Here is a 24,384-nt window from a genome sequence, read left to right on the forward strand (position 1 = left end):
TTATCTTGAAATATACGACAATTTTCGTCTTATGATTTATAATCTTGCGAACTTCAAGTGAAATCAACAGCTGGAAAAGCAAGTTTCCCACCGCTCTTTGTAGTTTGTAAAGATTACCTCGTTAATACCTAACACATTCCTCTCCAGGGGGGGAGCTTGTGTGACAAACGTAATGTGTTCGACGAAAACCTCAAACCCATCAGCTGTAATCGAAGAAGCGTATATACGAACGAAGAACATCTCAAAGGAGTTGCCACACTTTAGGAAAGATTGTAAAAGACAGCCGCGCAGCACACGGAGAAGGAAGTTCTCTTAAAAGGATAAAAGGGTCTCTCCTTTCTCCAAGAACCGGTAACAAAATATCTGCCCGAAAGAGGAAAACTGTATCACGTAATATGCGAAGACATAATTGTGTGCCGACTTTGATTAAAATGAGGTTTATGTACTTACCAATAGCAGACATGAGTAGGACGAGCAACAGAGCGAGCTTGATCCATTTCACTACACCAATTTGCCGAGATCTCATGTCGTCAACACTAATACCATGTCTGTTTTTTAATGGACGAATTGGAAAGCACATTCACTAAATGGAGAACTTCCAATCGGCACCGGCGAGCACTTTAGAGGATTACATCCTTCGTCGACCTGCCAAACAGAAGAACACTGCTTTAAGTTTAAATGTAATCGATTTTTGTCACAAACTATAATGACTTTTGTAATTTCTATCGATCTTAAAAGGGAAAAAAGAGTTGGTGCTGTGCTGATGATCCGACCCGAAGGATCAAATCATAATGATATGTTGATCCGCATTGAGGCACCAAAGGAACATATGATCTTTTCTGTAGGGCCAAAGTCAGCAACCTTCTTGACTATAGCTGAGGTTTATTGCTAACAACTTATGATTTACGTGCTAAACAATATCGATAAAAACGAGCGAAAATATGTGACAAAGCAGACGAGTCACGACACGATGCAAGTGGTGCTAGCTAAGCTCTTAAAGAGAGTTCTTGCCCTTATTTAAAGTTAAACCAAAACTACACAAATGTGATTTAAAAAAAACTGCCTACATCGAATAGCGCGATTCCCACATTGACTTGGGTCTAATAAACCTTTGACAAAAACATTTTGGCCTTTTTTCCGTGATTGATCATATCTAGTCATCACATTTTCAATCTCCAAAAAAACGTTTACAAACAAACTCAACAGCAAAAACTGCGTCCAATTAATGTTTTTGTTCCCCGCAAATTTCCGTTATTTAAACAATGACCCGTAATGTTTAGATTTGATTTTATAATGCCGCCAGTTTAATTATCTGGGAGCCTTAATGATGGTAAATATATCAATAATGGAACCGGTTCGATTTTAATTAAATTTCTGAGCTGCAAGATAATAACTAAAATACAGCTGGAGGTGGCAGTGAAAATAATTGTGGAAATCGCACTTTTCTCCTCCTCGAAATGAAAAACCATTAAAAATCCCAAAATAATTTTCTTTCATCCTAATTTTCTATGGCAGTGTTCCATTGATTTCCATCAGGCAGTATCTTCTCTGACTCTTTATTGAGAGATTTTTCTTACTTCCGTCAAGTCATTTACCTTATCAGAGGTTTCTTTGGAAATTACAAAAAACCGAGTTATTAAATAGAGAAGTCTTAATTTTCCATGATTTTTTCCTTTATTCGAGTTTGTGACCCCATTTTGTTCGCTCTGTAGAATTTTGACCAGCTTTCGTTAGATCATTTTATAGCCCTAGACGTCGGGTTTAAATTTCCGTACCAGATGTGTCTTGTGTTTCTTTTCAAATTTCAATAAAGCGGCTTATTGGAAGTTAAAAAAGGAACCGTTTAAATCTTCTATAATAATTAACTACTTGCTGTAATTTCTGTTTATACCACTGTGTTGCGCATAGAATTTATACTAGTTTCCTCAGTCATCTTACAGCGGTAGATTTTAGCTTCAAGTTACTTTATTAGATGTTTCTTTGCAAATTTCAAGCATGAGAGTTATTAAAGCTAAAGATAGAGAAGATTAAAATTTTCTGTAATTCATTCATGCTTGTGGCATTGTTCTGCTGACTACATAGAGTTTTTCTCAAGTTTCTATAGTTCACTTTATAGTTCAATATTTCAGCTTCAAAATACTTCCTCAGATCTCTCTTTCAATATAGTTAAAAAGAAATGATGAGTCGCGGCAAAGAGGTCAAAAAAAAATCTATTCTGGATGATATGGCGAATGATTATCGCGTTTTTTGATACCCTCCTCGAAATCCCGTAATTGCTATAATACAAATTAAAGAGTTATTGGAACTTTATCAAAGATGAATGATACCACCTATACAGGGAGTTTTCGCAATATCCGGCAACTTTAAGGGATACCTCTTAAATAAAATGAAAAATTCCTGAAATATAGGGTATCAAAAAACCAATCCTGTTGTTTTTGAAATAATTTGGCAGTTGCTTAGATGTAGATTGAATTCATGTATCCTAGTTAGTGGTAGGCATCTTTAACTATTTTGTAGATACTAAGCGTTAATATGTATTTAAATGTTTGAAGTTCTATTAAATGTGTTCAGGTATGTACAAGAGTTTGGAATTCAATTTAAATCGGGAAAACGAAGGGAAATGCGAGAAAATCGGGAGATAGTTAAATTGTATTCTGAGTTGCTCTATTCGAAATAATTATGAAAATTACAAACATCTACTGGGCGCTTCTATTTTTGTGTTCCGACCGATTTGCCCTATAGGTATGTCTATGAAGTTTCAAGACGAGCTCTGTGTAGAAGATACACCACAACATTGTTATCAACGACGAAAATATTATTAAATTGGCTTAAGCCTCATTAAAAAAAAGAATAAAAAAATGATCTTTTTCATTTCGACATCATGTCTTCCGGAAACGGAGCGATTCCGGACATACAGTTACAGCCTCCCGTTTAGGATACACACTGTATATCAAAATATCTAAAAGAAACAAAGGCGGAAAATATTGTTTATATAACTTAAGAGTTCTTCTCCGCCTTCTTTTTTTTAGAGCATAATCCTGATTGTTCCCTCGTTATTTTCAAATATATCAAAAAAGGCAGAGAAAAGAAGATATAAATTTTTATTCGAGATGATCCTATCTGAAAGAAAAAAAAGCTGCGTCACAAGCGAAATATATATTCAAACTTAAATATGGGTCTCCTAACGACAATTTTACGTTCTTTTTACGAGAAACACGTAAATTTGCGCGACGAGGCGTCTTCGCAAACATTTTCCTATATAATATCTCCCTTCATAGCTTTGCCCTTCGTAAATGGTCGGATCGAGATGGAATACGACTTTACGGCAAAGTGGGTAATTTAATGCTCACTCAGCACACAGTTTTTTCTAAGAAAATAAGAAGAAAACTATGACTGTGTTTGCTGAGTTGATAGGTGGCGGTTTGCTGCGAACCAGGTGAAAATTTCAAAGAAATATCTCTGGATATCGGAATTCAAAATCTCCTCGTGGAGATGGAGGTTTTTGAATATAAAGAAAACATACATATTCTATTACTTCGTGCCTGCTAATATTTTGCATAAAAAAAGTATTCCTCTGCTGCTACTTTTACTACTTTTAATATTTAAGGGTAAATTTGAAGTCAAGCCGTAAAAAAGCGACGCTTCATTAAAACTAAGGGCATAACCTTGCTAAATGCAGATAATTAAAGAAACTTTACGAGAAAAGAACTGGCAAAGAAACGCCATATTTCTAAATGTACGGGCATGGTGCTGCAAGGCAGCTTTCGTGCTTCTTTTCTAATTTTTCCCATTTATCTTTGCGGGAAATTCCTTTATTTCTCTTCGGAGAGTGAATTCAAACAGATTTATACAATTGGGTCGGACTGGTTATAATTAATATTTCAACTGCGGCACTCCAGCTTTTCTCGAGCGAATGTTGTAACTTGGAACACGAGAAGGAAAATAACTTAGCAATTTGTTATTTTTATGTTTTCGGGGATATCTGTGTTTGAATTGGAGTATGTACACGGAGAAAATAAAGAGTACATAACTTTTCGTGATAAAATGGTGAATGAAAATTGGAAGGTCAGCCTCAAAATATGTCTAGAAACGGCATAAAAGCGCGGCGTTTCCACATTATACGCACGCATTGGGCAATACAAACATTCCCGTTATTGGATTCTAGTCAATCAGTGGGAATCCATCCCCGACCATGGGGAAAAAATAGAGAGCCAATAGAGGAATTTTCACCGGGAGGGAAAACAATTGGGGTTTACGTGCTTTGCGCGAATGTGTGTCAACCGGAAATTTCTCTTTTGGGTTTAATTATGGCCCTGCGTAAACCGGAAAGAAGCTCTGATAGATTCAAATTGGAACGAGGAATCCTTGTGCGCTTCGAAGCGTCATTTAAATTCAATTCATGATATTCCAGATTAGGGCTCCGGATGATTAAGATAGCGCACATACTTAGTAGTTTAAGTTTAAAGAATCAATTTGATTTAAGACTTTGAAGTCTGGAAAACTCCACCGACCATGCTGATATTTAGACGACCCCTTGTTTCCCTTTTCGCAAACCTTAAGGCGAAGGGCGACATCGAAATGTCACCCGAAAACCAACTGAAGGGCATATCGCGGCGCGATCTTGCATTAAAATAAAACGAAACCACTTCCACCCTCAACGGCGCAGGGAGGTCGAGCCCCCTTCAACCCCCTTTCAAGTTATGAATGAGTTATGGCACGGTTTTTATCGATTCGGAAACAATGTTTGAATAAAGGATTTGAGAACACGCTCTTCCTTGTCAGAGGTATATGGGTAAGGGGGCTCGTTAATATTGCAGGGCTACGCTTTTGTCTTTTGTCTCTTCGTTTCGGAGTAGTATCGAATTGTATTCTCTCTAATAAGATTTGGAATCTCGGCAGGTGAGCAATTAAACGGGGTAGATAAAGGTTAAGAGAGGGAGACTTCGGGGTTTATGTCTTTATTGTCACCTGTGTAGGAGGCTTGAAAATTACCTGTGGGATTGAGAGTGGATTACGACGAAAACAATATAAGATTAAAATTCCTCCTCTTCGGCCTCCAAACTTAAATGTTTGAAACATTGAATAAATATTTGATGGTGTAATTTGAGCGAGAAATCTGTCTAATGATGTACAAAAATTTGAGAGAAGCTATACGCTGTGGACAAAACAGATTCATGAGAATCAAGGGAAAAAATTACATAATACACAGACTTCTCCATCTTTAACCCCCAACAACTCAATTTACGAAGAAACTTTAAATGAAGTATTTTAAAAATCGAAATCTGAGACTACAATATAACGTGATGGTTATTTTTGGGTTATTTACAGGAAAGGTTCTAATAGTTTTCTTCGTGCTTTCTGAGGGAAAAACTATATGCTAAATTAATATTACATGCCCAATTTCCAATAAGGTCGTATTCCATCTCGATCCCACCACTTACGAATGGCAAAGTTATGAAGAGAGCAAATGTGTATTATATAGGAAAATGTTTGTCAAGACGCCTCGTCGCGCAAATTGTCGTATTTCTCAAAAAAAGAACGTAAAATTGTCGTTAGGGGCCCCACATTTATGTTTGAATATATATTTGGCTTGTAACGCAGCTTTCTTCCCCCCGATGGGATAATCTCAAATAAAAATGTACACCTACCTTTTCCTTACTTTTTGAGATATTGCAAAATTACGATGAAATAGTAACTAATCCAGAGTATTGCTCTAAAGAAAATGATAATAAAGTAAAACGTGATAAGTGAATATTTGATATTCTATCACGAGCAAGTAAAGATAGGTGCCTATCCAGTATTGGAACTCACTGGTAAAGCTCCAAGAACCTGAACCTGAACCTGAACCTGAACCTGAACTTTTATATGGTCTAATTGGGGCATGTTTTAAAGACACTCGAGAAGCATGTAGCTTACAAAAAAAATTCCTTCACCATATTATCAAGAACAATAATGCTATTTTACTTACTTTAGTTTTATCGTTTTGTTATATTTATCTTAACGCTATAGAAAAAACATTTAATGAAGTGTTTTGGAGCCGAAATACAGAGCAACAGGATAATATGAAAAAACCTTGAGCAAATGCTATACAACGAGCAAGACAGTCTTAAACAAGAATGGGTATAAAATTACAAATTATTTTGACTTCTCTGTCTTTAGCCTCATATAACCAACCTACTTGTTTTATATTTGCGAAGAAAATTTCAGAAAGAAAGAAAGCAGGTAATTTGAAGCCAAAATCTAGGGCTACAAGATGACCTGGAGAAACCTGGGAAAAATTCTACGCCGTGAGCAAAACAGTTTCATAAACAAGAGGGAAGGCAAAAAGAAATTTTAGATTTCTCCGTCTTTAACTTCCTACAACTTGCTCGTTTGAGATTTGTAAAAAAAACATATAATAAGGTAATTTGAAACCCTAATCCAGGGCTACAAAATAACCTATAGGAAACTGGGAACCATTCTACACACTGTGAAACAACATCTGAGGAGGCAATTTGAAGCCGAAATCTGGGACTTTGATGACATACATATAGAATACTGTGAACAACCGAACAAAGATATTAGAGAAAATGTTCACTTCATTATGTTTAGCCTTCTATACATGTTTCAAGCTTTCAAAGAAACATGTTATGGGTAATATTTGAAATCCAATATTAGAGTTACAGAATGATTTAAATAAACCTAAAAAACATTATACCAAAAGCACAGGGATTTGATGAACAGAAATGAATATAAAATTTCAAGTAAATATGAATATCCCTGCATAAATTCAACATCGTTTTTCTATTCAATAACAACAATTTTAATTTAATTGAACTCCCGAAATTTCTACAATAATTTTCCTTCACCATTGCATCAAAAAACTGTTTTTTCCCTCTCCAAAAAAATAAATGCAATTACTAAGTGAATTTACCCCCCAACCCCGAATGCGTTGCACCCATAAAACAACCAACCCTCACTTCAACCCCCACTTGAAAAGTGCCCGATTAATAGATGGTTTCAACATCTTTTGACAAAAATAAAAGATCGGGGGGTGTCAGTCGTGTGCTCGGCATGCTCTGCCGCTCTTTATAAATATCTAAAACGAGTGGTATACGAGTTGTGCGACACAGAGCTTTAGGAAGAAAGGGGGATGAAATAAATGTTTGTTCAGAAGCCATTAAGCCGAACAATAACGCTTTCATAAAGTTGCATTGAGTTGGTAATGATCGTTTGGTGTCTCGTTTCCGATGGCATTTTTCATTATCGACCGTTGTCTTTTCGCATCAAATTTCTTGACCAGAAACAATAATTAATTTAATCATAAGTAAAGTTGATTAAAAGTAATGGTTCCTTATTAGTGCTTAACACAATAAGCAGGAGTCTCTTGGAATATCCAATCAAAGACTTTTTGTCTCAATTCCTTAACAAACTTGAGCATTAGCCTCATTTTCACCCAATTTAATTCCTCAATCATCTGGCAACGTCGTCATTAAACCGTCAATGCCCTTACAACTCGGTCTTAAAATGTCCCCGAAAAAGGTTTTTGTAGCCCTTTTTGCGCCCCGTCTTAGTCGAATAGAGGAATCGCTCTGCTCTTTTTCCATTGTTGTGCCTTTTTGCCATCCGCTCATACGACAGAATGAATTTATCAACTCTTTGACATCGCCGCACCTTATCTAAAATATCAGTTTGAATAGAGTGAGGGCGTGAATGACGGAATTTTCTGCATGTATGCATGAGAGAGTCATATCTTAGAGTGATAGACATACACCCTTAGAAACTACGTTTCATAGTGAATAGGAAAATGCAGTTGTGATTGAAGAGAGAAAAGTACATAGAAACCCTCACTGATGTCAATTCTCCTTTCATTAGCTCAATAAACAATGTCCAGTTCAATTTAATTGGATATCATATAAGGAAAACAAAACCGCTCAACACAATCCGACTGCTCAAACAAGCTCCATCCCCATTTATTCACATTAAACAAACCCATTGTTCGACAGTATATCACTTTCAATCAACTGATTAAAATTGATGACAGAATTTGTTCAAGCACCCGCATGACTGATTCGATTAATTAAGGTGCATTCATATTGTTCAATGACAAATTATTTGTATCCCACGATATTTCTGTTTTAGAGAGAGACCTACGTTTCACTATATCTTCATCCATCGGCTACCATGGTAGGGTACCAGGAACCATCCTGCCTATGGTCACAATTCGGCTGGTTCGCACTGTGAAGAAACGAACCAGAAACAAAAACGACGCTCGTGCTTGAACCGAACGTAAACAAAAGCGACGCGCGACCGTCCGTAGCAGGCCGTGAAAGCGTCCCGACGTTGAGGGATGCTCGGCTAGACTGTCCTGTGATTCTGCGGGAGCTGATGTCGCTTCCTGGAGCGCCGTTGCTAGTTTAAAACACACTCGGGAGTGTTGGGAAGAAGGATAAGTGGTTGGCAGCGTTGTCAGATCGGGCAGGCATTCCTGAAGGGACAACAGGAACGAGGATTATTCGATTTATTGCGGAAAACGCTAAGAAGAAACTTGTCAAAATATAAATTTGCCAAGAATTTCTCCTGATATTTTTCATTAAGAGCCCGTCCTGTAACCTCAGATGTCGATTTCTATATATTACCTCATCAGATGTTTATTCGCAAATTTTAAACAAAAAGTTATAGAAGGCAAAAGGTGGAGCAGTTTAAATTTTCTTTTATTCTTGTTTTTTGGCCTATTTAATTAGCTTGCTAACTGTATAGAATTTTTCCCAGGTTTCTGTACGTCGTGTAGCTCCTCAACGTACTGTCTGTACGTTGTGTAGCTCCAAATTTCAGATTCAAATTGCCTCATTAAATATTTATTCGATAATTTAGAAACGGCTCAATTACAGTTGGAAGAACATAGACAAACAAAAAGAAACGAGCGCTTCTGGACAATATGGTGAAACAAATTTAGATTGAAGCATATTTTGAGTTTTACAAGTGCCTTGAAGAAATCCTCCAATTTTGCTGCCTTTTACTGAGAAATTTGTCAACTTCTGTTCTTTTTTGGCTCAAATAGCACATCAAACAGGTTTTTGCCCAGAAGTTAAAAGTTGTAAATTTTATCGATCCCTCCCTGAGAAATCACCCATTTTGTACATCTAATTTATACGCAAACTGAAGAGCATTTATAAAACGTTACAATAAATTAGTCCTTCGTAACTTGGGCGTCCCCACGCAATTTGTCGAACTCTTTCGACAGTGCTCATTAAGCAGCCGATTTTTCCCTGTCAATTTTTTTCCCACGTACAGGGACGAGCGATAAAAATTAAAGATTATCCGGCTGGTTTCCGATCGGGAGTACTGACCTAGAACGAGCGACAAAGGTAGAAAGGTAAATCAATTTGCGTGCCTCAGTGGAAGTCACGTAAAGAAATAAAGGGGCACTTAACTAATTTGAGGAACACTGGTAGTTCAAAATAAGTAAGTTTAAATGGCTCTAATACACCTTGGGGAGGTTTATGGACGGATATTCGGGAAATTGCTATTTAAAACTGTAGTAGTGGTATAGTAGTAGCTGTAATTTTTCTGTTCCTAGACAGAATATCTTCAGAAAAAAATCTCATATCTCACGATAAAAAGCCCAAAAAGGCGAACAACTGAAGGCATAAACTCAGGTCCAATAAAGGCGAACCGTAAAACTCTACCACAATAATTCCACCTAAGGGGTTGGCTCTCTTAATTGCTCCCGGACCAGCTTCCACTTTATTGCGTTTCCCAATTATATCCAGCCCACTCTAAACATTAAAAGAAGTTAATGAATTTTAATTCAGGTCTAAATAAACGTTAGAACGAAGTAAAAGCCTTTCGCCCCTTTTAAGCATCACTTAGAAGGCCTATTTTATTCCTCGCAAGATACAAGATGTGGAAAGCCGGCCCTTAACCCGCCCGTAAGGGGAGCTTTTGTAACTCTAGAGTCCTCGACTTTGTATTGGAAGATTGAAAATCCCCGATCGGGCAGACCAATCGACAGGAATCATTTCGGATTCGAAGAAAAAAACTTTTAAAACTGTCTCAATGGATCTTATTTGGGACTTTTCAAGAGTCGCCTTTTTTTCTTCAAAAACACCCTCCTACGGAATGAAATTCTGGATTTAATTTGCACATTTCCACACATACGAGAGATATTAAATTTCCAACGTATGCATTCCAATCGTAAAAACACGGTCTCGCAGTAATGTTTCCATGAGCAGCAAATGTGGCGAAAAGATGCGTCTGTTGCCATAGAGACGGCGTTGAACCGACGTCGGAGGGGTGTGTCGGCGCTTTTTCTTCACCCTGCCATCCTTTTGTATACCGGGCGATTCTAACTTTCCCCTTCAGAGGCAGCGTTGCATTATTTAAGATATCACTGTAAGTATTAGATTGGAAATTTTATCGTTTACGCGAACCTTGCACGACAATACTTTTTCTTTTTTAATATTTATAATTTCATCGGCAACATTCAAAGTTAATACTATGTTTGTGTAAAAAGGCCTTAAAAACTCTTTAATTTTCAGTAAACATAAAAGTTTTGAAGGGTTGTAAATATCCATCAATGCATTACTTATTCACCACATTGTCAAGAACAACTTTTACTTATTTATAAATTTTCGAATAATCATTTGACGAGTTGTTTCGAAACATAAATCTCGAACTATAAGATGGTACAGAGAACCCTGGGCAAAATATAAAACACTGAAGAATTAAAGAAATTAAGGCAAAAATTTTAAACTCTTCGTTTTAGCCCTCTGTAACTCGTTTATTGTTTTAAATAAATTTATAATGAGGAAATTTCAATGTGGCTATAAAATAATAAGTCTATGGAAACATTAAAAAAAAATCCAATCGCTTCAATTTAAAGAGTTTATTATGACGGTAAGAGATACATCTTCATAACATAATTTAACCCCCCCGTTATTCCTTCCAAGAGAGGAACGTTAAAGTGGAAAAAAGTAGCTTTAAACACACACACGCCTTTCAGCATTATCACTTCATAAGTCTAATGAGTTGCACTTTCACGTTTTAAAGGGGACTTGCATGCATCATCGTTAAGGGGGAAACCGCAAAGAACGATGGCAAGGGGAGCACTTTATCTTGGAGGGGTGGGTTTTGCGACGTCCGACCGATAACCGGATGAGGAATGTTTTTTCCCGTCTTAGGGGAGAATTTTATGAGCCCTTTAGTGAGGTTTCATAAACGCAAAACCCCAAATAAATGGCTTGTAGTTCCTCATTTATAAAAAAACTTTCTTGTACTGTTCCATATGGTGCGTTATAGGGTGGCGTTTGTTGAGGGTTAAATTCGCTCCCTCCATACATAACCCTCAATTAATATCTGTGATTTATGCCCTTGTTAGGTGAGGAATAACTTATGTTTAATAGTCAGCAGTGGTTTGGCAAAGGGAGACGATGTACCATATGGCCCTTTTAAGGGCAACAATAACCCATATATTCACTGGATAATATTCAAATCAGCATCAATACGAAGGAACGTGGAAAGAAGGAATTAAAGAACCTTTTATTATGCATTCGCCAAAAGTATTAAAAAACAATCCATCATCGACCAGGCCCGTTTCGGATGTTGCCAAATTTAAATCCACTTGAATCACTTGAATGCTGAAACATTATGATTGATAATATTGTAAGGAGACATAAAAGAGGTCTCTTTTGTTCGCGCATTACAATACGGGGGGCCCCTCTATTATTATACCGTTTCGTGTCCTGATTGTTGTAGAAACTGCCATGAAATCCCGACATACTTGCGTTGCTTGATTTGTGTTAGTTTGTGTAATAAAAGAATAGCGCAAGCACGTTTCTCCGATGGGGATGAAATTAGTTTTCATGGCTTGTCTGTGCAAAAGTTTCGAGGTGGCGAAAAAACCGGTGTTCTCTGGGGGGAAGTTTTCAGCTGTTGTAAGTTTAGCGCAAGGGTTGCAAAAGGAATCGATATGAATCCTGCAAATGGGGGTTTTTGCCTCGATATTGGGTAAATCTGGGATTTGCTGATACAAAAACGTTCTCGTATAATGGAGGGAAGTTTTATGAGGATCCTTACCGAAATCCTCAAATAAGTTTATTCTCATAATTCCCGAAGTGTATTCCACGTAAAATCTCCCTCAATCCTAAGCAGTCAGCACAAAAAGACGACCCGCTTTATTCCAACATAAAATAAAAAAAAAACATTCTATCTCGTGTAACACCTCACCTAAACCCCTCGTTTAAAATACGGATAATAACGCAGAGGGACACCCCTCTCGATCCAATAAAATTATCATAAAAACATCTACCGATCATTCGAGCCATCAAACGGGAAATTCGATGTCAAATCCCGTTTCTTTGAGGGTGGCGAGAGAGGGATGATAATCGGTCCTTGTTTAACTGGTAGAGGAAATGAAAGAGAACAGAGGGAAAGTTAGTTTCGATCCTGCATTGCATCCCTCAATTGCCCGAGGCAGTGAAAGTAGGCTTTGATTAAAAGGGTGTTAGAGAGTAGTCTGTATACGAAGAGGCAGTGGAAGAGGCAATTTTGCTAGATTAGGTCCTTCCTGGGGATGATATTGAACGAGATATCCATGTTCCACTAATTAAGATTTTTATTTTGAGAATTATATTAAGGAAAGAAATTATAAGATTTTCTGGATGCGATGGCGAAGGAGACCTAATATAGTATTGCATACTAACGCTCCCTTGTTGAAATAATACTATACATTGCTAAGATAAAACTGTTTTCGAAACTTAATAAGATCATTCAAAGACCGAAAAAAGAAAAATAGTGTTTTTTTTATTACCTTTTCTAAAATAGTTAAACTAATTTGCGTTGTTGGTGTTTCGCTTTGTCAACATATTACTGCTCGTACCTGCTTGGGGACACGTGAAAAACGTTCCATTCCTATAATTCTGGCTAATTCCATTCATTTTGACTCATTGCCAGTAACCCCATGACTGCTTTTGCTTTTACGCAGACGGTTTCGTTGCGTAATATCACAGTAATATCCTTTAGAGCGGACTGCGTCTCTCGGCGTCAGAGGATCCAAAGTCCTAATGTTATCATCGGGAACTCCCAGCATTACCGCGATCGATCGTTGAATTGGCAGTATAATTTAATAATTTTACATCTTGATTTTGCTTATTCATACAATCTAATAATTATTTTAGGATTTATTAGGTAATTAGGTTTTAATAGTGACTAAATTCGTTTTTTAAAGTTACTGGAAATACGAATTGCAGGATAAATATTTCGATTTTTGATGGAACCTTATAGCATACAAATGTCATCCGCCATTTTCATGTACCTCTCTGACGTCATCTCACTATTGTCAAATCACTCTCCAATCACATGAAGTGAACAAATTTGTGCTTTTTAAATCCATTTTTTTAAGTATTTTTAGGAATTTAGTGAGTGTTCTCCTCAATTAGTAATTTCGCATGCTCTACTAGTTAACGTTTAAATCATAATGGCCTTAAGTGAGTTACTAGTTTAGTGCCTTCACTTTTTCCTTTTCAAAAACACCTAACCTAACTGACCTTGTGTTACAGCTTCTTGTGTAATCAAATTTTGCTTTTTCAAGCCTAGTTCAATGTATTTTCACTGAAAATTCGAGCTGTTTTTAAAGTAAATATTGCCATTGGCATAACAAGAATATATAAGAGTTCGAACACAGTTATTAAAGCATGATCCGATATAGTTTCCGAGAGGCCCCAAACATCTGTTAAATAACTCCAATTGCATGCATAGAAGTTGCCTCACGTAGTTAGATACTGTAGGCTTTACATCTTTATACAACAATGTTATTATATCTTACAAATTATTTTGTTATTATATATGTATAAAATTTGATAAATATGTGTTTTCCATAGCAACTGGAAAAATGGGTAAAGAAGACATTGTGATGTTTGAAGAGGAATCTCAATCCAGCAAACTCAGTAGAAAAACCAAAGAAACCCCAATGTTCCCTATAGGTAATTTCCTATGTTCCTTACAACATTGATACATTTAACCAAATATTTCTTTAGCAATTGGCACATGTACCGTAGCAGTAGCTTATGGAGCGTATATGTTTAAAAACAAAGGCAAAATGAGCACCAGCGTATACCTGATGCAACTCAGAGTAGGAGCTCAAGGTGCTGCAGTAGGAGCTCTGACCTTAGGGTTAGCTTATACTATGTACAAGAACTATATAGAAAGGAGGGAAAGCGCAAAACAGTCTCAAGAATAGATTATTCTAAATTAGTAAATAGATCAAAATTTATTAAGTTTTTTTAGGGTTGTTTGTTGTTTTAAAAGTGCAAAATTTGTCCAGCAGGGAGTATTATTCCACTAAGAACCTTTGTTCCATTATAGCTCATTTATGTATATAGTAATTTATTGCTGTTTTAAGTACTTCAGTTCTAACTGTAAGGTACAAGGATATATACTTGTGATAAGTTATCTCTAATTCATGAATAATTAAATAATATGATTTATTTCAAATTTGAATGATTACAATCAGTTTATTTTATTAAATATGGATTGTGTTTTATTTATCATCAGTTTATACAATGCCAAAAGATGTAACCATTAACATTCAACCTTAAGGCTCCTAAAACATTTCTTAATATGCTGAAATTTTTCTCTTTAATCTGATTCCCATTTCCAATGTCGTCTTCCAATCAAGTACAACTTCTACTTCGTTTTCTCCATATCTTTCAAACCTTATATTTAAAAAATACAACGAAAATGATGTAAAAAACATATATTTCATAACGCTCAGAAGAACAAAAAACCAACAACATAAACAATGAAACATATATGTAAGATCCCTCATACAAGAATATACCTGAACCCATCAGTTATAATAATAAGGCACTCAAAAAAAATACATTCATTATAACTTTTCAGTATTGTTGATTATAAATTAGCTCTACTAATTCGAGCAAGATTCAAAGCTTTTTCTAGCCGAGCCCCCATATTTTTGTCTACTCTAGTGTAATTTTTAACAGCTCTTTCTTGAATAAAATCACTGGCCAATTTGAGATTCCCAGCTATATTCTCAATCAAACGAGCTTTGGCCCCTTCATCCAAAACTTTGCGCCAAAATACTCCGGGTTGCTCAAAATCTTCATCTTTCACTGGCTCATCATATCTAAAAAATAACTTTCTTTCGCAAATCCGTAAAAAAGCTAATTAAAATTTACCTGTCAATATTTCCCGAAACTGGGAAAGGTTCGTACAAAACCTTAACGTTTGGGTCAGCTTCAGGACCTGAGAAACTGTTAGGATGGTAATTAGGCGCACTGCCTTGATTGTTTAAAGCCATAAACCCATCTCTCTGATAGTTACTAACTTTGAAAGGACAATTCACAGGGATTTGCAGATAATTCGGACCCAAACGATATCTATGTGTATCTCCGTAGGTAAATAGGCGACCTAAAAATTCAATCCATAAAGCAAACTTTTGGTACAACAAATAATCATCACCAACCCTGAAGCATTTTATCAGGAGAAGGTTGAATTCCAGGTACCATGTGAGCAGGATTGAAAGCGATTTGTTCAACCTCTGCAAAGTAGTTTTCCGGGTTCCTATTGAGAACCATTTTTCCGACTGGGATCAAAGGATAGACGCTATGGGGCCAAATTTTGGTCAAATCGAAGGGATTGTATCTCGCACGAGTAGCTTGTTCAGGAGTCATAACCTGTTGTTATTTAATTAACTAACATTATCTCTTAACTTAAGCACGATGTGATTACTTGAATATAAACGGACCAGCTAGGAAAATTGCCACTGGCAATGGCATTGAACAAATCTCGAATGCTGTAATCGGGATCAGTGCCTGACAACTCTTCAGCTTTAGCAGCGCTAAGATTTTTAATCCCCTGATCTGTCTTGAAATGGAATTTGCAGTACACATATTCCCCACGGCTATTAATCAGCTTAAAAGTATGAGAACCATAGCCATTCATATGTCGATAACCATCAGGAGTACCTTAAAATACGTCAGATATTAAATTTAATCTTGTTTTATGGATTTTAAAGGTTAAATTAAAATTTCCCCCTAAAAACGGTAAACGAAATAAACATGATCAATGTAGTACCCAACAGCACCTGACACTATTGACTAGGTTTACATCGGATGTTTAACATGCCTCAAAATGATTTCTTTTTAAGTAAATCTATCAAAATCCCACCTCTATCCCCAAATAAAAACATAAACTGATGAGTCGACTCTGGCCTTAAAGTTTGAAAATCCCACATCATATCAGGGTCTTTCAGATGAGTCTGCGGGTTGCGTTTTTGGGTGTGTATAAAGCTGGAAAACAGAATGGGGTCTCTGATAAAGAAGATTGGGGTATTGTTGCCCACCAGATCCCAAATGCCGTCCTCGGTGTAGAATTTCATTGCAAAGCCTCGAGGATCTCGGGCAGTGTCTGCCGAACCTACATTTTTTAATAGTTCAAATATGTAAGTCTTATCTTCTTATGTAAAGTGACTAGTACCTGCCTCCCCTCCTACGGTAGAAAACCGAACAGCTACAGGAGTGCGCTTCCCGATGGTGTCAAAAATTTTAGCTGCACAGTACTTGGTAATATCATGTGTTACCTAATAAGGAATAAGCCTTGATTTTTTAAAAAAGATTTTAGTATATTGAGGAAGCACCTCAAAATACCCAAAAGCTCCAGCCCCCTTGGCATGGACTACTCTTTCAGGAATTCGCTCTCGGTTAAAATGAGCCATTTCTTCAATGAAATGGGCATCTTGCAGCAGAATGGGGCCCACTGGGCCAACGGTTTGAGTGGCGTCTTTTACCACTATAGGGGTGCCATGGGCAGTGGTTGATTTTTCACTCTTTTAAAATAAATTTGGAATTACTAAGAGAAAACCTATGTATGTGATGCAATATTTTTTTCTACTAATTATAAAGACTAAGGAGTTATTGTGTTATAATGCTGCGCAAGGCTATTTTTTTTTAAATGTTATTTGATGTATTACTACCGAAGTAATTACACTTTATGGGTCTTATAATCTTAGTGACTCAGCTATAAATGGTGTAAGTCTGAAAATTTTATGGCCGTAAATGGGAACGTACGAATATTGAAATTTCATTACAGTATTTACGCTCATCCATAATCAAGCATTACACGGCAATATTTTTATCATATTGATGGTATATTCCTTTTAACAATCCAAACGGGCATGTGGACAAATAAATGGTGTTGATGGCACAGTTTTAGAGTGCTACAGATAAACATATTGCAAATTTATTCATAGCTCATGGTCAAAAACAAAATGTTATTTTGATATATTGAACTTTGTTCTATTATCTTATTGACAAAAATCGATTTGTAAAGGAGATATGTAGGTAGGTATTATTATCATAAATAAGTGATCTTTAATAAAAACAAGAGTTTATTACAAATGTATTTTACATAGTACATAGAGGATAGATAGGGTTCATTCAGTTTATATTTTAAACATGCCAAGTCTTTTACCCTTAAAAATATACAAAACAATAAATTACCTAAAAATATACACTTTAAACTACAAAAAAATACGAATTATATAATAATCAAGTATTTACACAAAATTTTGGACATTAAATTATATATTTTCTTAATTTGCACTTTGTTTCTGACACTTATTTTATTCATCATGGTCGAAAGCCAATTTTGATTATTGGGAACAGAATGCAACAAATATTAATTTGCACAATTACACTGATTAACATGCTTATGGATGGAAAAAACTATGTAAACAATATAAAAAAATACCAGTTTGATATTTGGTCACTACCTTAAATCTGATATTTTAATAGTAAGCTCATCGCAAATAGTCCTACCTTGGAAATAAAACCAGAGAAATAATAAAAAATTGCAACCAAATATGAAATAATATAGGTATTAGTGTTAAACTTTTTTAATAATTACTTATCTAATTCCTTTCAAATCTTTTTTGTTATGTGCTCTGTAGGTATCTAAGATATGAGTTTTTTTAGGAAAAATCCCTAGATTTGTAATTTTGGTTAAAAATTCAATAACATTCTCCATTTCAAAAAGTGATTAATTTAATTTTTTTGCTCGCGACCTCAAAACTCGACAAACTTTTAATAACACATACATGATTTGAAAAAATATAAAGTTTAAGCCTACGGTTTGGAGAAAAAAATAAAGTTCAACCAATTTGAACAAATATTTTTAGGAAAAATTTTAAAAAGTGTACAAATACTAGAAGCACTTTGGAAGCCTGTATGATGATAAAATTTTTGACAAGGTTTCACTATGAAGCTCCATTAGTTTGCTTTAAGTTGTTTTATTAGATACATGTTTTCAGAAAAATTTTCATTGGAGTGTCTTATTTGAATGCAAAGGTTAAAGTGTCCTTTTTAGGGCTTAAATTTTTTTATTGGTTCTTTAGTGATGGCAAAATATGGCTTCAATTGAGTTCTAAAAATTGAATTTTTAGGGTTTTTAATGTGCAAAAGGTGTTATTTATTATGATATGACTGGGGCCATTCTGACATTATCGGAAAAATTTGTCCAATTGGAGATACAACATGAAATTTGATCTTATACTGGATGAATTAGTAATATAGATTTTCATTTTCCATATCCTTTTTTGTGAAATTAAGACTTAATATTTGCTTTACAATTATTATGATGTATCACAATGTTGATGTTTGGTGTTAAACCACCAGCAAATTCTTTTTCAAAATATTCAACTATAATCTCAATTTCGCTGTCTTGGTACTTTGAAAAACCATTTTTTGTTGCCCTTTTGACTCTCAATATCCACGTCGTGATACATTCCTGTAAAGGAACTTTTATGCTCTTTTGCATTATGATATGTCACCAACATCATCAAATTTCACCATTTTAATCAGGAATTTTCATAAATTCAAGAATTACCTTTCAGAAACTTCTGGAAGTGTTTTACATGTAATTTTATGCAAAGAAGAATTAAATTTTAATATGCAGGTGAATGCTCTGAAAAGCTGATAAACAGTGGACTGTGAACTAAATACTTAATTAGACCTACGTTCTTGATCATTAAAATTTAATCGTCAGAATTTAATTTTCCTACTTTAAAATTACTTTTGCTTTTACGATCTGAATACAAATAAAACATCAATCTAATTTGGCTCTTCGAAGAGAAATCGAAATTAAACTGGTACTCGTATCGTTATGGATTCTTCAACTAACGTCATACGCAACCGGTATCATTAATGTACTTTTTTAAAAACAATTCAACGAGGTAAACAACATGTAAACATAAAGTTGGCTCACCTTTGCCTTTTCCTGGTTCTTTGCCTGCCAGTCCAACAGCTGAGTTGAGGCTTTATCCCTTGAACTCATTTTGAATAAGAAAACTCGGAATTATTTTTATTAAAACCCACGGAAACAATAGAAAATACAAAAAAACAACCGAACGACTCTCACTTCGAACGACGATTGTATTTTGTTTTCATTTGTTTATGCTCTGCTGTCATGTGTCGTGTTTTGTTATCATCTCCTTACAGTGATATGTGTAGGTCTCCAAGGAGCAGGCGCGGAAATACGTAACGGGAAACTCAATATCAACTTCGAATAAACTGAATTTTAATTTAAAAAAGTTAATAAACAGACTTGATTTGGATTAATGTTTAAAAGTTTAGAGACTTTTCGTGGGTACTTAACATGCAAAATTACATAAAACCTGTTTTATATTAGTCTGAGTGCTCTTAGTGTAATTAGGGTAGTTCTCTAAGGTGAGAATATATAGGACAAAGTTAATCAAATACCTCGCCTGCACCGATTAGTAAGTTTTCTTGTTTTTGAGGGGAAACTTTAATCCGGGTGGTTATGGCAACCTTTTTATAGCTAGTTCCCGCACTAGGAGACTAGAAATTAGAGAAAAAACATACAAAGTGCCCGCGGAATTTGGAAATAGTTTTTTCATAATAGCGGAAATACGTTTAACTTGAAGTGCTGGTTTTTATTTTAACGGTCAACATCAAAATCACGGTTTCGATGAAGTGACCAAAATTCTCATCTCTAGTTGCGCACATATTTTGCGTAGCCACTTTGTCAATGTTGCAACGCATTCATACTTCTCAGTAAAAATGGGTAATAATTAATTTATAATAAAAAACAATTGAACGACTCCTACCTTCAATAACTTGTATTTTATTTTCATTTGTTTAGCCTCTGTCGTCATATGTCGTCTTTTATTGATACTCCTCTTCTAGTGACGTGAGTGTCAAAACCGCACAAGCGGGGTTACGTAACAGGGCAAATGAAAACCAACATCAAATAAGTAGAATTTTTATTAAAAAAAAAAAAAAAAAATGAACAGATTTCATTGGATTATTGTGTAATAGCCTAGAGACTTTTGGTCGGGCTTTGACACAAAAAATTATATAGAAATGCTCATGTTTAGTTATGTGCGTATTTTGCACAGCAGCGTTGCCAATGTTCCGACGTATTCACACTTTTCAGGAAAAAAGGATAATAAGTAATTTCGACTCACAAACTGAACACACAGTTTATTTGGCATAGTAGCGGGAAAATACAAAACTATTCTCTTAAAACAATGCCATAAGGTCATACAAGCTATAAAATACAGCACAGAGCAACTGTAAAATATCCTTGTTGTACTATGTAGGTAACCAATTCATCAAAAGTATTTTTTCTTGACAATAAAAAATTACGTATATCACAGGGCCGATTTGAAGAAACAAAGCATTGATGAATTAAATTAGGTTTTCAAATTATGATATCACAGTTACATATATTTTAGCTTGATACTTTTGATCTTTAATTATAAAAGTAACGTAACGCTAGTCAGAATTTATGGAAACAAAAACATAAAAAAATGCTTAAAGTAAGTAACGGTTGACCATTACAACAAAATCTCACATAAGAGTGGAAATATCAGCAGCCTGTCTGGGATCAATTCATCTGTTAGCCAGATGTTTGATTGAAAATAGCAAATTGGTTAATCGAACGTCTTACATTTAAGGCTCGACATCTACTGCGAATTTTTTGTTTTAATGATCAACCGTTATTTCATATATGTATAAAAAAATCTACTGTTGCTCAGTACTTTCAACAATAAGCATAATACTCTGCTGCCCTCCAGCATCTCCAGTCACTCCTCTAACGCATTCCACTTGATGTGAAGCCCAGTCTTTTCTTTGGCAAAATGTGGAGCAGTATGGAGTCCTTCTGCAAAGAGAACACTCGGCCAACGCCTCCCTGTTGCAATTAGCACACTAAAAAAAAACTATTAGTATTGATTATTTGTCTGTTATGGAAAATTGCCTTTTTCTGATTATCAGTATCAATCTGCTGCAACGTCGAATCAGCATTATTCCCGTCTGAACCCAAGGCAGCTACTTGCGCTTCAACTCTGGCAGCCAAAACCGCAGACTCCCGTTCCCTTTGAAACCGTTCTTGCTGCCTACTTATCACCTCCTTCAGTTCCTCAATTCCCCTGTTAATATATAATTAAGCAACGGTTCAAGCAACGGTCAAAAGAAGTCCAATAACCTTCTATATTCCCCCGACAACCTGGTAATTTGGTTAGAAATATCTTCCAGTTTTTTAATGCACCCAGCTGGATCGCTGGTTACGACAGTTTCCATAAGTTGGTAATCTTCAGAATCGAGGCCTTCGGCCAGGCTGTGCCACGCCTCCTCTTTGGTCTGGTGATCGCTGTCTTCTTCATTGGAGGTCACAAGAGCCCTTTTACTTTTAAAATATTGTTACAACTCTATGAGGAATATGTTATAAACGTACTTCATGGAATCACTCTCTTTTCGTCTCTTTCTCTTGTAGGGAGTGAATAGACGAACAGGGCCAGTAGCACTTTCGTCATCACAGCAAGCTGCGCAGGTGCAACTAGTTGCATGAGGAAGGATGATTCCTGAATAGAATTATTATAAATTGTTTATATTTTGAGCTTGAGAAGTAAAACTGACCTTCATCAATTAATGTTTGTAAACTTCTGCCTCCAAACCGTATGCTCCTCTTCCAATCCTTACTAGATGCCCTTCCTGAAGTCACAAACAATAATATATTTATTAAGAAATTTGTGGGTAATAATAACCAAAAACATACCGCACAAAGCTTCAAATTCGCTGGGAGTGTACCAGGAATTTCCAAGTTTTATACATCTTCCTCTACCTCCGGACCCAAAACGCGCTTTGTGCAACTCGGCCGAAGTGTTCTTACATCTAAAAACAGTTCTTAATCTCCCTCGCAAACAATTCAATACAAATCAATACCTCACAGGCAGAATTGGTAAATTGGCTGCTTCACTCCAGGAACCTACCACAGTAGGATTGACCTAACACAACAGAAAAATATTTAATCTTTGTTTATTGAGGTGGCTGAAAAAAATTACAGTAACAGACACACTCTCAGAACCACTCCCTCCAACATCTTCTTGTTGGATAACGATGGTTTTCAGTTCAGTTGTCCCATTCCCATCAGTGGCTAAGTAACCATTATTGTCCACGCAGAGCATAGGTTTAAAGTGTTGCATCTGGTCTTGAGTGATGACATTGAAAGTGCTTGCAATGAGGCTGCCTAATTTTGCATACAAAAAAAATTATTTATTGGAAATTGGCAAATAAATTCAAAATGGAATAAAGTTTCATTATTCATATTTTCAACCAGAGTATGAAATTTGTGGTCAATTTTTGATTTCACTAATTTATATGGTTTCTAGAATATCAATATAAGATTTTAGTATTATTTTTCCTTATATCTATTTATACAAGGTGTTTGCGTGATCATAGCACAAACTTTGAGAATAGACATCTTTCGATAATTAGAAAATCATTAACAAAATCTTCCGCAATATCTCATTTCTGTAATGGAGGATATGGAATTTAAAACATTATTTTTTATTTTCTTTGCTACTTTCTACTGTAGTATTAATTTAATAACTGTTACATTGTCCACACTAGAAATATGTTTATTTTTTATTATTATCCTATAATTTGTATTAAATATTAAAAAAATTTTAAGTTCCTAGATGTTTAAAATCCCAGAAGTACCGAATTTTCAGGAAAAATGTAAATTTTTTGTGAAAAAAATATGAAAATAAATTTTAAACAGTATCAATCTAAACCGAGGAAAACCTTCCTTCAAAGTTTGTACCGTGATTACATAACACCCTGTATATACTGCCAAAAAAAATTCTTTTATGAGAATTCATGACCACCTATGACGACGTATCGTGTTGGTTTATGAATCATTTGACAACAATCGTGACGTCACAGGAAACGGCACATGACTATCGGATTTCCATGTTGTCTTCCCATATCGATTTAATTTTTGTTTAATGAACATGATCCGAGATTAACATGCATACAATGGCAATGGAAAATATACTGACCGACAGGTAGAGAAACAGGAACGCCGGTATGGCGAACGGAAACGGTGGACACTCGGGTATTTTTGGTCTCAACTTGGTCGCCATGATCGCCATTGTCGTCGTGCTCGCTCGCAAGATGTTCGGCTTCGGAGATGTCCGGTAGGACGACGTCGTCCGAGTTTGAGTTCTCCATGTGGAAAAACGCCCGAACAGAAACACCGTTCTCAGAGAGTCTGAATACGCTTTCCACGCACTTAATGTCACCAAATTTTCAATTTTCGCGAGCTCACACAGGAGAGTACGGACACCGTTTCAAGCCGCTGAGTCAGGCCGTTTCGGGGGTATTTCCGATAAGGCCTGCTCAATCGCAACACGCATGCGTGGGAATTTAGTTTAAATAATTTTTTAAATTCCATTCAAATTCCTTTCCATTATCAACACTTGGGACATTTCATAACGTTAAATTTAAATAAATTACGTAATTTTGTTTAATTATAAGAGGGACTTTTGATGAGAAAAGATTTCAATTAAACTTTTTAATAATTGACCATAAAAAATGACCTATCGCTGAGCAAAGTACTTAAAAAAAGCATATATATTTAAAAAATAATTTATCTAAATATTCTATAAGATTCTACAATGTTTTCGATTAATAATTTAAAATAAACAAACAAACTTAAGTAAAAAGTCAGGACTACGATGTCCGCCATTATTTAACAAACTAACCACAATTATAAACTCATCATCTTATTGGTTGTATACCCAAACAATTTTTTAACACGCGATCTCTTTTGAGCCCGCTGATTGGCTTTTACAGTTTCATCTGTCGTTCTCATTTTTGACAATTGATTAAATGGCCGACTTTTCCGAATTGGGGGAAAAATGTTATGGAACGATTAAATCGCGGGAACTGCCTCGAACAGTTTTGTTCTTTTGTGAAAATCTATTTCTCAAACTTGTTTTAGAGAATTTACATAAAAGGACGTTTTATATATGATTGTTTTACTATACATTATTATATGATTTACGGGTCATTAAAATTGAAA

General features: G+C 35.5%; 4 protein-coding genes across 6 annotated transcripts in view; 1 reads left to right on the plus strand and 3 right to left on the minus strand.

Annotated features, from left to right (window-relative positions):
* Window positions 1-8,386, minus strand: part of tei (teiresias) — a 137,370-nt gene extending 128,984 nt beyond the window's left edge. The window contains exons 1-2 of the mRNA XM_066398119.1: window positions 8,134-8,386; window positions 451-645 (exon numbers count right to left, since the gene is read on the minus strand). Of these exons, the coding sequence (XP_066254216.1) occupies window positions 451-580 (130 nt within the window). The 5' untranslated portion in view covers window positions 581-645; window positions 8,134-8,386. The remainder of the gene's footprint in view (window positions 1-450; window positions 646-8,133) is intronic.
* Window positions 1-19,423, minus strand: part of LOC136414229 (catalase-like) — a 260,265-nt gene extending 240,842 nt beyond the window's left edge. Inside the window, exons 1-8 of one of the 2 annotated variants that reach the window (XM_066398120.1) lie at window positions 19,261-19,423; window positions 16,637-16,825; window positions 16,477-16,579; window positions 16,168-16,416; window positions 15,730-15,965; window positions 15,464-15,674; window positions 15,177-15,408; window positions 14,874-15,124 (exon numbers count right to left, since the gene is read on the minus strand). In XM_066398120.1, coding sequence (XP_066254217.1) covers window positions 14,890-15,124; window positions 15,177-15,408; window positions 15,464-15,674; window positions 15,730-15,965; window positions 16,168-16,416; window positions 16,477-16,579; window positions 16,637-16,825; window positions 19,261-19,329 — 1,524 coding nt within the window. In that variant the 5' untranslated portion in view covers window positions 19,330-19,423 and the 3' untranslated portion in view covers window positions 14,874-14,889. Of the gene's footprint in view, window positions 1-14,873; window positions 15,125-15,176; window positions 15,409-15,463; window positions 15,675-15,729; window positions 15,966-16,167; window positions 16,417-16,476; window positions 16,580-16,629; window positions 16,826-19,260 lie in introns of both variants that reach the window. The other variant, XM_066398122.1, reaches the window with a different exon arrangement.
* On the plus strand, window positions 13,311-14,505 carry LOC136414261 (HIG1 domain family member 1A, mitochondrial-like). Its single transcript, XM_066398173.1, has 3 exons — window positions 13,311-13,466; window positions 13,860-13,961; window positions 14,016-14,505. The coding sequence occupies exons 1-3, from the start codon at window positions 13,457-13,459 to the stop codon at window positions 14,216-14,218; spliced, it is 315 nt and encodes a 104-aa protein (XP_066254270.1). The 5' UTR covers window positions 13,311-13,456; the 3' UTR covers window positions 14,219-14,505.
* A 1,060-nt stretch (window positions 19,424-20,483) lies between the features above and the next one.
* Deaf1 (deformed epidermal autoregulatory factor 1) lies at window positions 20,484-23,714 on the minus strand. 2 transcript variants are annotated; one of them, XM_066398348.1, is made up of 9 exons: window positions 23,360-23,714; window positions 22,361-22,545; window positions 22,242-22,303; window positions 22,075-22,190; window positions 21,936-22,010; window positions 21,754-21,880; window positions 21,505-21,705; window positions 21,277-21,448; window positions 20,484-21,227 (listed from the first exon to the last, which is right to left on the minus strand). In XM_066398348.1, exons 1-9 carry the CDS (start codon window positions 23,529-23,531, stop codon window positions 21,042-21,044), a joined length of 1,296 nt encoding a protein of 431 aa, XP_066254445.1. In that variant the 5' UTR covers window positions 23,532-23,714; the 3' UTR covers window positions 20,484-21,041. The 2 variants fall into 2 exon arrangements, with proteins under 2 accessions (XP_066254445.1, XP_066254446.1); XM_066398349.1 differs by having other exon boundaries at window positions 21,505-21,699; window positions 23,360-23,713.
* Window positions 23,715-24,384: the final 670 nt, after the last annotated feature.

Source organism: Euwallacea similis, chromosome 17, assembly GCF_039881205.1.
Source record: "Euwallacea similis isolate ESF13 chromosome 17, ESF131.1, whole genome shotgun sequence".
Taxonomy (NCBI): Eukaryota; Metazoa; Arthropoda; class Insecta; order Coleoptera; family Curculionidae; genus Euwallacea; species Euwallacea similis.